At 43.0% G+C, this 16,995-nt stretch overlaps 1 protein-coding gene across 1 annotated transcript in view; it reads left to right on the forward strand.

The window, feature by feature from the left end:
* Nucleotides 1-4,761: 4,761 nt before the first annotated feature.
* PIP4P2 (phosphatidylinositol-4,5-bisphosphate 4-phosphatase 2) overlaps nt 4,762-16,995 on the forward strand; it is a 39,281-nt gene continuing 27,047 nt past the window's right edge. The window contains exon 1 of the mRNA XM_060243521.1: nt 4,762-5,105. Coding sequence (XP_060099504.1) covers nt 5,000-5,105 — 106 coding nt within the window. The 5' untranslated portion in view covers nt 4,762-4,999. The remainder of the gene's footprint in view (nt 5,106-16,995) is intronic.

The following is a 16,995-nucleotide window of genomic DNA, read 5'->3' on the forward strand; positions in this document are numbered from 1 at the left end:
TCATTTAGGAAAAAAGTGTCTGTTTTGAAAGTTGTTTTGTTTTTTAAAAGTGGGCCTGGTAAATTTCTCTACTTTTAGGAACGGGACATGCTTAATGCTTAAACTTTGCTCTGTCTGTGAGAGGGGGGAAGAGAGGATCTCTCTCCCCCTGCTTTTAGGAAGCTGAAGCGGAACAGCGGGGCTTTGGGTGGACTTTCAGCTTTCCTGGTGTGCATAGCTCATTCTCTGAAGGAAACCGTGTGTCTATGTCTCTGCTTAAACTGCATGGCTGCTGCTTAAACTTTTAAAAGGACACTCTTCCTTACAAGGGTTTATGGATTATTTTCTTACCCATCTGTGTCTGCTTGCTGGGGGCTTGTTTTTGCTGTCTGTGGCTGGCAGTGGGAAGGGGGGGGTAAAAGCTGTCTCTCTCAGCTTTTGTGCAGGCTTTAAAAAATAAATGGTGTCTGTTCCTTGCAAAAAAAGAACTCTCCCACAGGAAAACATGCATCTGCTTTGCTTTTTAAAAATGATACTGTTCCTTGTGGAAGAACCGCTTATCATGGCTGCTGGAAGCCCCTGCAAATTTTCTCCAGGTGAAGCCTGGAGAATCTCCAGGAATTTGTGGTTTCAGCTCCCTCCTTTTCAAATAGTACTGCAAAAATATTTCAAAAGCACAAGTCTGCACCCAAGCATTTCCCCTGTATAATAAACCTTTTCATTTTCCAATGCCCCACTGTACAAATGCACAGCATATAAAAAAATACAGTTTGCACCAAACAATTTCTGTATTAAAAACAACAGTAGCCATATTGCCTTCTTCCCAGAAGTCCAGCCCCAGGGGGATGGCTCCACCCCTGACAGTTCCAGGTGGGAAGGGGGAGCCAGGAAGGCGGGACTTCCAGTCAGACCCATCAAATCTTTGATTTGACATGTGGTAGCCCCCTATTCCTCCTAGTGTGGAACCCAAGGCAAAGAAAAATCTTGGTGCAGAAGCAGCCATTTGCAGATTTCATCTATGTCTTCAAAAGGCCTTGCTATATTTCTGGAAGGCCTCTGGCCTGTGACTCTGAATTAGTCTTACTAAGTGCAACAATGTTGCTCCAAATAACTGGGTCTGAGCTTTGCAGCCTAATTTTGAGCCCTGAAACAATCCATTCACTGCATTCAATTATTTGGCAGTGGCAGAACTGAAAGGCATCTATCTGTAAATAGTTATCTTGAATCAAAAAGACGGCAATCTAGAGAGGACCATTTTTAAAAAATACAAAGGAAAACAGAGAGTGGGGAATTTGTCTAAAGCCCCTAAAGTAACAGTATCCTTGGAGTATTAGGTTTGGGGAATGTATGACTATTTGTCCTAGGTTGAGGATGCTATAGGCTTTTAAGGACTCTGATGACTTTGGAGCTAAAAGGGCATCAGAACCTTATTCATTACCCCCATTTGAACTCTGGTATCATGCAGTAAGTAACATTAGGATTGAGAAGCATAGCCAAATACTTCTTTCCGGTGCTATACCATTCTGATACAAGGCAACATAGGCAACTTCCTGCTCCTCTAGTTCTGAGGCCCGTAATTGCACTGCAGCACTAGACTTATTTCTGAGGTTCAGAGGTAAGGAAACAGGGAACTACTGGTCATCTAGTCCAAAATCTCAGAAGAATCTTATTACTGAACCACTTATCCTGTTTATTTTATTTATTTCAGTTTGCTAGGCTGCCCTTCCCTGCAAGCTTCCCTGCAAGCAGCACATCAAAACCAAATGCATACACATAAAATTAAAATAACATTAAATACCTTACAATAACTCATCCAAACAAACAATATTAAATCCTATATTCAAGATGACAGTTATATCAGTATCCTGTCCATGCAATTCCTTGTGGGTCTCTACTTGTTATTACTGCTACCATTTCTTTTATACACTGTTAAATTGTGAATGTGACAACCATTTCAACTTGTTTTTTTAAAATCTTTTACACCCTTATAGATTCAATATAAAGTCTGTACATATTTTTGTAACATATTAAAATATCTAGCAACTGGGGTGGGATACAAGTCTTTGTAAATAAATAACAGCAAAAGAAATGACACACTCCTAGATTTTTAGTATAGTTCCGGGTGCCTGTCCATCTGCCCAACATATGTTAGGGAAATTAAGTGCCCCACCTGATAGGGTTACACTTCCAATGACAAGGACTGAAAGCACTGCCTTGAAATCTCTAATCTTCAGATAAGGTATCTTGATGACACAGTGCTGCAAGCATCTGTCTAATTGCTGTCCAGGGGAAAAAATGCAAAAGGACAGCCCCAAGGCTCCCAGAGGGCTACAGTGCAGTTCTAAGCAGAGGTACCTCTTTCTAAGTCAATTGAAGTCAGCAGGCTTAGAAGATTGTAACTCTGTTTAGGATGGCACTGTCATGATGAGTCCTGTTCTTTGAAGCTTTTCTGACATCAGGAGAACAATGTAACCTTAAATGATGTGGATTAGAATGTTTCCAAGGGCACTGGCCTGCAGAATGGGACCACTGCACTCCTATCTCCACACACCCCCAATACAAAAGGTTCCACACACACAGTGTGGTTTCTCCAACAATGCTGCTGCGGTTGGAATTAAACTGCCAACTTTCTTCTTCAGACCTATAATTACATTGATATTTTAAAAATACTTAATTGAATATTAAAACTTAATTGAATAAAGGAAACAAGTAGCCTTGCTGCATTGTATAATTGTGTGAAACCCAAAGGAAAGGAAAGGTCTTCTGTGCAAGCACCAGTTGTTTCCAACTCTGGGGTGATGTTGCTTTCACAATGTTTTGACGGCAGACTTTTTATGGGGTGGTTTGCCATTGCCTTCCCCAGTCATCTACACTCCCCCCCCCCCCCCCCGCCCAGCAAGTTGGGTACTCATTTTACTGACCTCGGAAGGATGGAAGGCTGAGGCAACCTCAAGCTGGCTATCCGAAAACAACCCAGCTTCCACTGGAAATCGAACTCAGGTCGTGAGCAGAGCTTTGGACTGCAGTACTGCAGCTTTAACACTCTGTTCCATGGGGCTCATGAGAAACCCAAAAGAGCTTGTCAAATAACTGAAATATTAACTGAATTGGGATATTTTCCTACAACCCAGAAAGTATATTTTTGTTGACATGAATCTGTAAATTTCTTCTGCAAGTGAAAACTGTGTGTCAAAATACTACATTTTTACACTTTCAACTTTTCCATACACTCTAGTAGATTTGTGGGATATGGTTACTTAGTACCAGAGAAAAAGACAGTAGCATAAAGCCAAGCAGGAATACCTGAAAAAGACTAAGCACAAATTCACAACAGGCTCCAGCCAAAATGTGCTTAAACTTAATTGATTTTTCAGTAGGTAAAATCTACAGTGTGGCAGAGTTACACCCTTCAAAGACCAATCACATCAATGAACTTGGAAGAATATGACTCTGTCTAGCATTGCACAGCTAAATATTTAACGCTCCCTCTGAAATCAATGGGCCATACAGCCCATTCATTAAAAAAATATCCTCCTTAATGAGGTTTATTCCCAATAAGTACAGCCTTAGTACTCACATTCTGTGGTCAAGGCAAGCACCTGCAACCAGTGTGCACAACCATGCACTGGAAAACTAGGTGCTGATCATGAAATAGGGTTCAGAAATGCTAGATGCAGGGTAAAGCAAGCCCTGGCCTGGATAGATCCAGGCAAGCTGGATCTTGTCAGATCTTAGAAGCTAGAAGGTTGGCCCTGGTCTTATCGGGCTGTCAGCCTCTGCGTCAGGTGGGGCCTGGAGATCTCCTGCATTTACAACTGATCTCCAGCTGGCAAAGATCAACTCCCCTGGAGAGAATGGCCGCTTTGTACCATGCTGAGGCCCCTCCCCAAGCTCCACCCTCTCCTGGATCTACCCCCAAAACCTCCAGATGTTTTCCAAAACAGACCTGGCAACAAAGAAGAAGATGATGATATTGGATTTATATCCCGCCCTGCACTCCGAAGAGTCTCAGAGCGGCTCACAATCTCCTTTACCTTCCTCCCCCACAACAGACACCCTGTGAGGTGGGTGGGGCTGGAGAGGGCTCTCACAGCAGCTGCCCTTTCAAGGACAACCTCTGCCAGAGCTATGGCTGACCCAAGGCCATGCAAGCAGGTGCAAGTGGAGGAGTGGGGAATCAAACCCAGTTCTACCCAGATAAGAGTCCGCACATTTAACCACTACTCCAAACTGGCTCTTCAGGAATATTAGTGCCGTGACCCAGAGGCAGGCAATGGCAAACTAATTCCAACTCTGAACTCTCTTGCCTTGAAAACCCCAGGGGGTCGCCATAAGTCAGCTATGGCTTGACAGCACTTCCCGCCACCACCAGGGCAAGGGAAATCTCAGAGCCCTTCAGCAGAGAGCGGACCCTTGTTTCTCAAAGATCTCCTCAACGAGGGCCATATTGTAAGAACCCTAAGATACCGATGCCTTAGGTGTGTCAGAGCATTAGCCATGTTTTTTGCAGTTGTGGCGCGTCTCTTTCTGCAAAGCTACACTATTTTAATATTAAATGAGGAAAGTTCCTTGAAATACAGAACAGGTGGCAAGCCGAGGAATAGCAGACACTGTACAAGGCCGAAGGATTGCAAATACTATTCCAGCTCACTGAGTGCATATGTAATTATATTATTCTCTCTCTCCCGCTCCACAATATTTACTGTATACCAATATAGCGCATTCCTCCCTCCCCCGCCTTCGGCTCAACTTTTCAGAGACGGAGCCGAGCAGGAAGCACTTCCTCCGCGCCCCTCCCCCTCTCCATTGATCAACTTGTACCTTGGAGATAGCCTTGGCGAGCCTTTCCCTCCCCCCCCCCACCCCCGGCTGCCGCCAGCTTCTCTCGCCTCTTTCCTCCGTTTGTCCCTCTCCCCTCCCCCCCTCGCCACTGCCTTGTGACACGCACATTGTGGGAGTGTGTGTGTGGATAGGGGGCTCTTCGCTTGCCAGCTTCTGGCTGCTCCCTACTGCAGTAGTCATGGCTGCGGATGGGGTGGATGAACGCTCCCCTTTGCTGTCAGCCCCCGGCTCGGGCAATGTCACGCCTACCGCACCGCCGTATTTTCCAGAAAGCAGCCCTAGAGGTAAGAGTAGGGAAGCGGCCCCCTCCCCCCCAACACCCGCTGCCCCTGGAAGCTTCTCCCCAGCGACCCTCCTTTTTGCTGGTATCGCCTCTTGGCTTTCGTTTCTAACTTAAGGAGGACGGATGGCGGGGAGAAGGGCGTATTGTTGATGCCTTGTCGGTAGCCACGTTAGAGGATTTTATGCCATTGCAGGGGTTTCCCCGGCGTCTCAGTAAGAGGAGAAAGTGTTTGTGTGGGCGGGGGAGTTTGCAGTGTGTGTCTCCCCCCCCCCCCCCGTGTGCATTGTTAATGGCAGGGAAAGAATCGATCGTGCAATCTATCACACTTCTTGTTCTTCGGGGTGTGTGTGTCCGGCTTTGGCGAAAATTTGAGGGGGGGGAGGGCGAGCATTTCCTGAGCACATGGCTCTCGTGTCCTTGAAGGAAGGGTTGAGCTCTGGGGATTTAACTCTGCATTGCTTCTCATTTTTCCCCTCCCCCAATTCTGCTGAATCAGGGGGCTTTCTGGGAGGGGGGGGAGACTTAGTCCCTCCGACGCCCTAACACACACGCGGGGGGGGGGGCGGCGTGCATATCTTCTGTGCATTTCAGGCAGCGGCTTTCTCCTTGTTCTTAGTTAAAAATCCATCTTGCGGCTGGGTAGGGATGCAGGGTTGGTTTGAACTGCACATGAAATGCAAAATTGACTGTAAAGTCTAACATTTATGCTAGTGCTTACCAAGAAGGCAGGATGAATTTCTAAATAAGACTCGACAAGGCTCAGATTGCCTTCTTGCTGACCTGGAAGCACCCCCGTTCCTAGATGCCTGTGGGTTGGTTGATTCTGGTTGGAAGGCACTCTGCATGTGCTCCAATAAACTTTAGTTTATTAGTGTCTCATATGATCCAAACAGCTTTTGGTGTAAGGGTGATTGTCCCTTTTCATTCTGGCCTGGTGCTTGCCCCTGTGAATGATGCATCTTACTGTCCTCGAGATGTAAATCTACTTTGCCTTTTGCTGAAACTTTGTGGTTGGCTATCAAAGTCAATTTGGGTGGTAAAAGACTAGGACAGGCTCAGTCCTCCCTGTAATATGGGATAAGAAGGGTCTGAATGCCTGGTGGATTCTTAGGCCTCTTGACAAGCCAGGCCTAATATTAGCTGCAATTTAGACAAACCTCTTTGAGGTTCCAAAATAGTAGATCGTGATAAGAAGGGTCATGCTACTGGCAATTGTGTTGAGGCTCTGATTTGAACAGAAGTTAAAAAAAATTAGTAAAGTGTTTTGAAACTGTCAAGCAGACTTGAAACAGCCAACTCATAATGTTCAATTAACATGTTAGGACTCAAAAGGTAATTTGCTGTTTCAATTAGAAGTTATGTTAAATCCAGTTGTGGTTAAACTCAAGTTGTGTTAAAGGAAGCAGAGTGGATTGATTTTTTAAAAAAGTGGTTTAAATCCTTGATTTGCATCAATTTTTCCATCTTTGAAGTGACGCAGACTGTTTCAGGGGGATAGCTGTCTTAGTTTATAGTAGCAGAACAAAATTCAAGACCAGTAGTAGTACTTACAGACCAATAACGTTTTTCAGGGGATAAGCTTTCCTGAGTTTCATTACAGTACTCAGGTTAATCTAAGCACTAACTCATGTTCATCCTACAACTAAATAAAGCAGTTACACTACCTAGGTGGGTATACAGCTTTCCAGTGTTGCTTTATGATAGATTCTGCTCCGTGTCTTATATTAATCTCTTTTCCAGATTCCTCCCCAGAAACATGAAGTAACTAAAAACCTAAAATTTTTGCTCATTGCAGCTGACGAGCCTTTCTTTGTACATGTCTTTGTTTAGAGATAACTCAGGGCACAGGACTTTCAAGAACAAGGACTGGTTGTTTATTTTCACAGGATAAAAGGAAAATGTCCTAGAGAGTAAATCCGAAGCTGGAGAATGAAACAAGCAGCAAAGTTCAGGTTCTCAGTGTGAAAATGTGAGGGCAAAAGATCACCAAAGTCAGTAGAGGAAACAAGCATAATAAACAGGATGGTATCTGGAGACAGAGCCCAGCCCCTAGTGCCAGTCATGACTTACCAACCCTTAACCCCGAGTATCAGACCCATCATGAAAATACAGACCATGAACAATTGTGCTACATGTAATAATAAAGGTAAAGGTAGTCCCCTGTGCAAGCACCAGTTGGTTTCGACTCTGGGGTGACGTTGCTTTCACAACGTTTTCACGGCAGACTTTTTACAGGGTGGTTTGCCATTGCCTACCCCAGTAATAATACTTGACCTCTAAACAGTATTTTCCCCAAGGATCTTTATTCTCTTTAGAAGCAGACTTTCAGTGTGTTTGACAGGGCATTGCTAATTTGGTTTTGAGAGATTATATGTGTTTCTGCATCTCCTATTCTGATTTAATTTTAACCAGGTTACTTAAAATGATAGCAATTTATTTAAAATTTTAGTTTATATTTTAAAATGTTATGGGGTGGTTACTTCTGCCACTTCCCCCTTGTTTGTAGCTATCCTGCTTCAGGTTGCCAACTACAGCTTGGGAAATGTCTGGAGATTTGGGGGTGGAGCCCTGGTGACAGTGGGGTTTGGTGATGGGAGGGACCTCAGTGAGGTATAATGCCATAGTGTCCACCCTCCAAAACAACCATTTCCTCCAAAAGAACTGATCTCTGTAGTCTGGAGATCAGGTGATCCAGAGGAGTTAGCTACCATGTATCAGACAAAGAGAGCTGTGTTTCACAAAAGCTTATGCTATAATAAAATTTGATAGTCTTAAAGGTGCTACACTCTTTACTGTTTTGGAGATCAGCTGTGATTCTGTCCAGGGTCCACCTGGAGACTGGCAATGCTAATTCCTGTTGGTATGTATTAGGACACAGAGGGAACCTGTGGCCTGCAACAGAACTCCAGCTGAGGGAAATGAAGTTACCCATACAACCTTCAACCAATGAAGATGAACAAAACCATTTTAGGCCTTTAGTAAGAGATGGATATAGAAAATAAATATTGGCTGTGCAAGCCAGCAAAATTTAAGTACTTTTAAATTCTTTTAAACTCAGTGAGGGAGAGTTGGATATATGCTTAAAGCTTTCCGATTGAAATATGTGAGACTTAAAAGTACTTAACTTTGGTTGGGATCTTGGTAATTTGACAGGTCAAATAATCAAAAGCTTTATTATTTATTATGGAAGCAATGAACCAACTTAATTTTAAGTCGAAAGTGCATAAAATTTAGGCACACAAAGTATACACAAAATGAGTAAAGAGTATCTGTGAAATGAGATATCAGCTGTACGAAACAGTGATGACAGTCCTCCAGGGATAGTAACTTCTTTGTACACATAGCCATGCTGATCTAGCAGATTCATGTGTAATGAGTGTGCAGTGCACAGAAGGCCTTCCCAACTCATGTCAATAGGAGAGATGTTTTGCATAGTCAGGTGAACATGCTGCTCTGGCAGACAAGTAGGGAAACCTGAGCAAATGTGAATTCCTTAGAGGCAGCAAAGCTTTGCAAATTGAGTTAGCTTTGTGTGCACAGTTGCACAACCACAGATTGGCAAACTCTGGTTTGTGGGTTCCCCTTTGAACTATTCTAATCCAGTTTCAAACCATGGTTAGCTGGTTTTGATGTAACAGCAAATTTATGGTTTGTGTGAAGCTGGAAGAAGAACATACATGCAAGTGGATTAGTGTTGTGTCTGAACCATCCCTGCAGCTGGCCAGGGTCATCCCATGAGGTTTGTGGGAAAGCACAGATTTGATTCAAAGCCTGGCTACTCCCAAGCTCACCATCTCTACACTGGGTGGGACTGTTTTCTAGCTCTCCTGGTTTAACACTAACTCCAGGACTGGAGTTGTTCTGCTTTCAGTTGCCTGATGTAACTCCTGCCTGAAGGCCTTATGAGTGAGCTGACTTTATGTGCAACTTTCAGCCTGTATGGTTTTCCAACAGTCCTGAAAATAGAAGCTGTTTTCTTGCTAGACAATAGCCTCTTTGTACATTTTGGAAATATTAAATTATTGATCTACATTGCTAATTATATACAAAATAAAAACTCTGAAATGTGTTACTAGTGACCACAGGTTTGTTTAGATTTTTTGCTTTTACAAAAACTCAAAATGAAACAAATGAAGCTTTTAGAAATTTCTGCTCACCCATACCGAAGCTCTGTGATCAAGGCCACATTTTCTGTAGTAATTTCAAATTCTCTAAGTCGTGAATGTTTCCAGTGGCCTTGATTGCAGAAGTCTTCTCTTTGTGCGCCCCAGTAATGAGATTGCTAATTACTTTAATGGATGTGTGTTGGTGTCTGCATACAGATGCCAATCTGGGTTCAGTCAAGTATCCTTTTCTAGTGCTGCAGTTAGTGTAATGGGGTTTGTCTTGTCATAAGAAAGGGCTTGTCTGAATGTGTGTTTTATGCAGACAAAGAGACCACTGAAAATCATGCATCTTCCTGCATTTTAGTGTTCCTTTGTATGTTATGAGGTAAGATAATAAATGGATAGGGGCTGACTTTTAACCAGTGGTACTCACTTCATGAGTCCCAGACAGCCCTATTTGCAGTTATCATCATCCAAACTTCCATCCTTGCCAAGAGGCCTGCACCTCAGACAAGTTCACACTTCACCCATTCCTTTGGAAGTGCCTGTTTCAAGGTGAGAACTACTAGCTTACCAAGCAAGGGTCCTGCCCATTTTCCTGAAACATGGCGGCAGGTGCCACAATGGGGAGCAGTGTTCAGAAGAGCCACAACTACATGTCCAAGAGTCACATGCAACTCCCAAGCAACTGAGTATCATTGCTCTTAACTATCCACAGCTGCAGCAAGTGGCAGAGAATGGAAACTGTACCTTCATGTGATAATGGTTTCAGTACATTAGTAAATTATATTAAAAATGATTCAGCAATATCCAGCTAAGATACAAGAATCTACAAAGCATACAGGATTGTGAAGAACAGCTGAGCCCCTACAAGGAAAGTTATCAAATATTTATATAGAGTGTAAATAATAGTTCTGCATAAAAAATGTAAAGTTTAATATTAAAGAAACTGTGAAATTATGAGGGCAATAGGAGATTATTTTACTTCTGTGGAAGAGGTAAAACTACAGGGTATACTGGTCTCTAGGCAGCCTGCCAAGCAGTGGAGCTGATGCTTATTTACAATTGCCGAATTGAGTGATTTTCTTGGTTTTCAGAGAGCATCTAATTTATATGGGACAGATGGGTTAAAAATGCATCACTTCTGATTAGGATTGCTAGCCCCATCCCCCAGCAGCAGATCCCCTGCCTCTTCTTCCAAACACTGCTCCAAGCAGCAGTGGGAGACCATCAGGGAAAACCTGAAAGTGACATCAGTTGGCTTTTGGAATCTCTGGAAAGTCATGATTGTACCAGAGAGTTCCTGTCATTTCCTAGAGAGGTGTGATGTCATAGAATCACAGAATTATAGAATTGGGACTGTCAGGGTCATCTAGCCCAACCCCCTGCACAATGTAGGAATCTCACAAATACCTCCCCGTAAGTTCATAGAATCAGCATTGCAGTAAAGTTTGGCAAAGATTGGATTTAGAGTGTCTTGAGTTATAGCTCCCCAAAGCAGGTGCCCCCAGGAAAGCTTAGCTTCAGTTCTCATTAACAACTCTTCAGGCTGCAGATTGGGAGCTCTGTGACTGGCTCCTGGAGATGCCAATCAAGCTATGGGCAACTGCTATGGGTATTTCTAGGGGTCCCAGAAGTCCATCCCCACTGTTGCCTAGCAATTGACTGAATCAGCGCCAGGATGTCTGGGAAAATGAACTGCAAAAATGAAACAAAGCACCATGGTCAGAAGTTCAAAATGATCCACAAATTGGCACAGTTTGCAGACGAATTGCAAATTTGTGGTTTGGTTCATGCCCATGCCTACTGTGGAACTCTAACAAGTCCTGCAGGGCCCTGATCTCAGACAGGAATTCATTCCACCAGGGATAAGAGAAGGACAAAAAGGATAGCTGAGGGTAACATGGAAAAACAGGTAGGGAGGCTTAGATGAAGAAGCGTTTGGTAGTAGGGCTGCTGAGAAGGAACAAAAATATATGGAGACCCCTATGACTAGCCACCTTAAGAGTTATTTTGTTAAGTCTGCAAGTATAATTAGTTTATTTATTATACTAACGTTATTAACAATTGTACTAATTATTTATTGAACTACCAATTATGAGTAAAAAAGGTAATTTTACTTTTTCAGTAGTAAAGGGTGGCACCTGTTGACTTTTATGTATGTATGGACAACTCACAAGCTACATGATTTCAGCAGCTTTTTCCACACTGGGGAAGATGAAAAGTTTTCAAAGTTTGGGATCAGTACTTAGACTTTGCACAAAGAAGCCAATGAATTCTTCCATGTGCTTTCTTTCAGTGCAGGTGCCCATGTGATAAAACAGATTTTAAAAGATTGTTTTAGAACTTGTTAATTTGATTCAGCATTTGTTTGTTTACAGGGGCAGGGGATTTCCCGTTCCTTGTGCTGTAGTATTGTCAGCCACTGTAGACACATTCAAATATGTAGTTCAGTTTCATTTTAAAAAATTACATGGTTGTGTCCTTGAACTGGACACTTTTCTCTTCTCCCCTTGCTGGATACTTGGGACACTTTTTTCTTCTCTCCTTGCTAACCTAGAGGCAGATGAGACATGAAAAAAATGTCATGTGGCTGCAGAACTTACTGTCAGCTGCTTTGGGTGCTAAGCATCAAGATACTATCCAACCACCTCTCATTCACAGAAGAAACAGATCAGAAGACTGGTGTACTCTTAAAAAAAACCAGTCATGACTAGAGTTGCCAGGTCCAACTCAGGAAATATCTGGGAACTTTGGGGGTGGAGCCAGGATACTTTGGGGGTGGAGCTAGGCTGTGACAAGCAGGATTGATTTTCAAAGAGAGTTTTGGCCATCGTATTTAAAGAGACTTTCTTTTAAATGCTTTCCCTCTATTGGAAATAGAGGATGGTAGGACCTTCTTTTGAGGCTCAAACAATTTAATCCCCGGTCCAATCATTTTGAAACTGGGGGGGGGGGGGGGGGGGTTGAGGAGAGGCACCAGATGCTATGCTGCAAATTAGGTGCCTCTACCTTAAAAAATAGCGCCCCCCCCTCGGAGTCCCAGATAACCACAGATCAATTCTCTATTTTAGGGTGCCCAGCAGACATTCCCTCCCCCCCCCCGCTTTCACATAACCATGACCCCGGGGGTGGGGGGAGGGCCTTCAAACCAGGGAATCCTTCCTCCAACTGGAGATTAAGCAACTTTATGACCTAACGTCACACTGCTTCTGTGTAAACCTTGCAGAATCTGCCTGCATCTTCCCTTCTCAGAGTGCTTCAGACCATCACAAGAGAATAGTTACTTGACCGTAGGAAGCACTACACAGCTTGAGGTGCCCCTGTATGACCTCAAAATGAACATAATCCTGCTTGGATGTTAACAGCATGTGCTCCTGTTCCTAAAAGGTGTGACTGTTAATGGAAGTAAGATACAACTTCCCAAATAACCACAACAAAAATACTAGTTTGTTTATTTTATTATGAAAGTGGTCAGGCTGCTCATGCTTAAATGGATGTTGGCTATGAATTCTTGCTTCCTACCCCAAGGCCAGCTATTCAAATGTAAAAATAGAGATAAGGCACTGTCAAGTTTGTTAAATGTTCAGTGTTTTTAACTGCTTAGGCACAATCTCGGCACATGGAACTGCATTGAAGGCATAACAAGAGATGATTGCTAGTTAACCATATTCTGTTTTTAATCTGCTTACATCTTGTTTAAGAAGAGGGCAATGTTTTTGACACACAGTGGCAGTCCCAGCATTTCAGGCAAGTAGTACAATTGAACAGAACTAAATGATGCTATTTGTTTCGATTTTCCAAAGTAATCTTGAGTTTAAACTTGAGCTGACATTCAGATATGGAAGGAGGTGGAGAAACTACAGCAAGGATGTCCATTCTTTTTGAGTCTGTGGGCAATTTCTGGATTTTGAGAACAGATGGGTTCTCATAAAATGATGGTCAAGATGAGGTTGAGGCATGGCCAACCTTAGAATGATTGCCATGAAGCCTAAAGGTACTCATAAAATGTTGGGAGTTTCCAATCAAAGCATTTTCCTTTGAATGAGGGAGTTGTTTCCAAATAAAAGTTCCTTGCAGACATAAATGTGACACCTGGTAGATTCTTCTGAAAAATCTCTTTTGAGGCAGACCAAAGCAAGAATTGACTCCTTGCTTGGGTGAAAAGGAAGTAGATGCCAAGAGCCAGTGTGGTATAGCAGTTAGACTGTTGGAGACTCTAAGTCAAAAACTCTGCTCTGTTGTGGAAGCTCACTGGGTGACCAGCCACACACTCTCAGCCTAATCTACTTGACAGGGTTGTTGTGAAGATAAAATGGAAGAAAAAGAAATGATGTAAGTTGCTTTGAGTCCCCATTGGGGGAAAAAAAGCACAATATAAATGAAGTAAATAAATATGTTCCATATCCAGGTAGTAAGGTGGCAAGTCTACCTTTTTCTGTCACAAAGCAAGGTTACATTTGCTATGTCCATGTCATAGCTTAGCTAGCTTAGACAAGACACTGGAGATCTATGATTTGAGTGGCCTTCCTCTTCTATAAACAATAACCATTGGAGGGGATTTGTGCAGGTACCACAGCACTGGACAAAGAGAGGGCTAAAATCCATATACTCTTATTTCCCTTTGTGTGCAAATTACAAAATTGGCACTACTATTTGTAGAGAGTGTGTCAGGTGATGGGCTTGGGGGACAAAAAGGTTATCCCATTCCCAACAAGCTTTGCGATTCCAATACAAATACCACCTTCTGTAGCTACTCTTTTTGGAGGTGTAAGGAGATGGAAGTTCTGATCTGCTTAGGCCCTTAGAAATTTTGAGTAAATGACGAGGGCTCTGACGAATAAAGCTGTGTGTAACGGGAATATTTTTTGAGATACACTTTTGATTTTTCTAAACATGAAGCAAAGAATAGAATGTTTTGCAAAAACATGGTTCTGCCCTTATTGTCCCTTGCGTCATTCATTCCTGACCATGTAGGGAAAAACCTACCCATAGTTTGGTTGAATCTAGGCTACATGGCAGAGGAGGTTCTGTTTGTTCTATCCTATTTTGGTGATTGGCACTGAGAAATAGCTATAAATCTTTATAAACATTAGTGTCAAGAGCATGAATCAAACTTATTATCCCAAAGGTGCTGAAAGTCCTTGAAGCTTGTAAAACTGAAGCTTACTGGAAATGGCTAGAAGGCAGGAATAAAAGTCCTATTTCTATTAACTTTTATAGCTGCCTGCAGATTGTCAAGTAATATATTTACCTACCTATCATTCACTTCAGGCCATTGGCAAATCTTGGTTTATGCTGTTTGAAAAGATGTTAAGTTTTATAAAGATTGGCAGGATCATTCACTTACCCAAGAGTATATCTTCCTCTTTGTACCTCCCAATAAATTACTCTGAGATGTTGCTAACTTGACACTGGAGCCTTTCCAAATGCATATTTTACTATGTCAATGTCCCAGAATTCCTTTCAAGCTTTAACTGGCCTTTCTACCCAACTGAGAACCTGCCTTGCTTGACTAAGCTCATAGTCTTCAGCATCACTCAAAAATGGCCAGGGTTTTGTGAAGTGAGAAAACAAGGGAGTAAAGTGAAGAACACCCAGTGTAACACCTGCCCTGCCAAAACTTTGTGGAGGAGCCAGGGCCGGGTCCTTCCTCTCCACAACCAACCTTTCCTTCACATCACTACAGAGTCTGCAGTATCTTTCTGTTCATGCCACAAAATTGCCAGTTTTAAGTAGAAGGGTTTTGTTGGGTCTCCTGCAATGTTCCCTCTAATCTGCGGAGTCTTGTGAGCCAAAAGACCTACTAGGATTAAAGCTGTGAACAAGCTTACATTTTTAGAAATAAATAATTTTCACAATCTGTGATTAGTTTAATGCACAACATGAATTGTGCATATGTGTGGGGTAGGTGAAGGCAGGCAGTGGGTCCAAATTATCTGTACCTTTGATCACATCTTAAATTGAGAGCTAGTGATGGGTTGGTACCAAGGGTAATAGCAGCAGCCATAATGACATCTACATCTCGGCTTGACTTCGCGGACGAAGATTTAAGAAAGGTGCAATAGTCCACATCTGCTGCAGGCTCGCTGGTGGCTGACAAGACCAAGGCAGGTCCAGCCACAGTGGCTGCAGGGAAAAGTCTGATTTGGGGTTGGTGCTGTAGCAGTACGATTCTTCCTCAATCTCCTTTTGTCCTCAATACCAGCTATGCGTGCGTTCTCAAAGGAAGAGACAGCCTGGTGGATGGTGTGCCTCCATGCTTTGCGATCTGAGGCTAGGTCAGACCACTGGTGATAGTTAATGCAACAGGTGCCAAGGGATTTCTTCAAGGAGTCCTTGTACCTCTTCTTTGGTGTCCCTCTATTTTGATGGCCGGTGGAAAGTTCGCCATACAGGGCATCTACATAGGACATTCACATAGGAAAACAGGAATTAAATTCCTCCTGACTCACCTTGCAGGGTTGTAGTCAGCTTAAAATGGGATGATTTGCACTCTTTACAGGAAAGCAGAAGATGCAAACCTGAGAGTCCAAGGGCAGGAAGAGACATAAGCAACAGTAAAACCAAGAGAATCAAAAGGCTCCCTGGCTATTAATTACCCAAGCACATTCAAATTGCTTCCTGGAAGCTTCAGGGCAGTCATTTAAAGCTGACTCAAGTGTCAGAAGGTCCTCCGAATGTACCAAATCTCCTGTTATGGCTGCTCAGAGTCTGGTGTAGTGGTTAAGTATGCAGACTCTTACCTGGGAGAAGCGGATTTGATTCCCCACTCCTCCACTTGCAGCTGCTGAAATGGCCTTGGGTCAGCCATAGCTCTGACAGAGGCTGTCCTTGAAAGAGCAGTTACTGTGAGAGCTCTCTCAGCCCCACCTACCTCACAGGGTGTTGTGGGGGAGGAAGATAAAGAGTGAAGGGCTGGGGTATAAATCCAATATCATTATCATAGAGAGATTCTTGAGCAACTAGGAGACAGCACTTTTAAGTTCATTGCTCTGCCCTTTCCAACAGCATATTTATTCTCTCTCCAAAGGTTTTCAGAAAGCCACATACTCTTTTCTAACCTCTTCAGTGTCAGTTCCTGTCTCCAAACTCAGAGAAATCCAAACCCCCTCATTTTTTGTAGAATGACACCCCACACACACCTGGCTGTTGCACATCCTACATGAAGCAGGGTGATTTAGCAAACACAAACCAATATTCTTGGTTTGTATGCACCTATTCACACAGCAGAACCAGAGCTTCCAATTTTAGCACTGGGGCTATTTTAGCAAGGGAGAGAGGAGGTAGAAAGAAAGCAAGGGAGAGAGGGAGAGGGGGAAAGATAGGGAGAGAGGAGTGAAAGAAAGGGCCCCTGCAACCCACACATGCAGGTTTTTATTATTATTTTTTTAATGGTGGAAGCTGTTTTGCAAACCACCCTTCCTTTTGATGGTGAGAAACCAAGATGTAAATATTTAAATAAATGAACACAAAAGCACACATCTGAATGGAAACCTATTCACTGTTTTATTAATAAGAGGTGTGATTAGCTATTGATTATATGACCCTTCATTGCAACAATAAGTCTGTGTAGGGCCACATTATAGATTGAGCCGATATTTTCAGAGACAGACTAATACAGAGCCATTCAGTTACTTCAGGCCCATTTTCTGCGTCACAGGCCCAGCTCCTAATGCAGGGATGAGCAACCAGCTATCTGTCCTGGAATCTATATGATCCAGTTCTGAAGAACTCTTGAAGAGACTGCTTTTGAAATATATTTCAGTATACTTGTAGCAGGAA

Source organism: Heteronotia binoei, chromosome 7 (assembly GCF_032191835.1).
Source record: "Heteronotia binoei isolate CCM8104 ecotype False Entrance Well chromosome 7, APGP_CSIRO_Hbin_v1, whole genome shotgun sequence".
NCBI classification, from domain to species: Eukaryota; Metazoa; Chordata; class Lepidosauria; order Squamata; family Gekkonidae; genus Heteronotia; species Heteronotia binoei.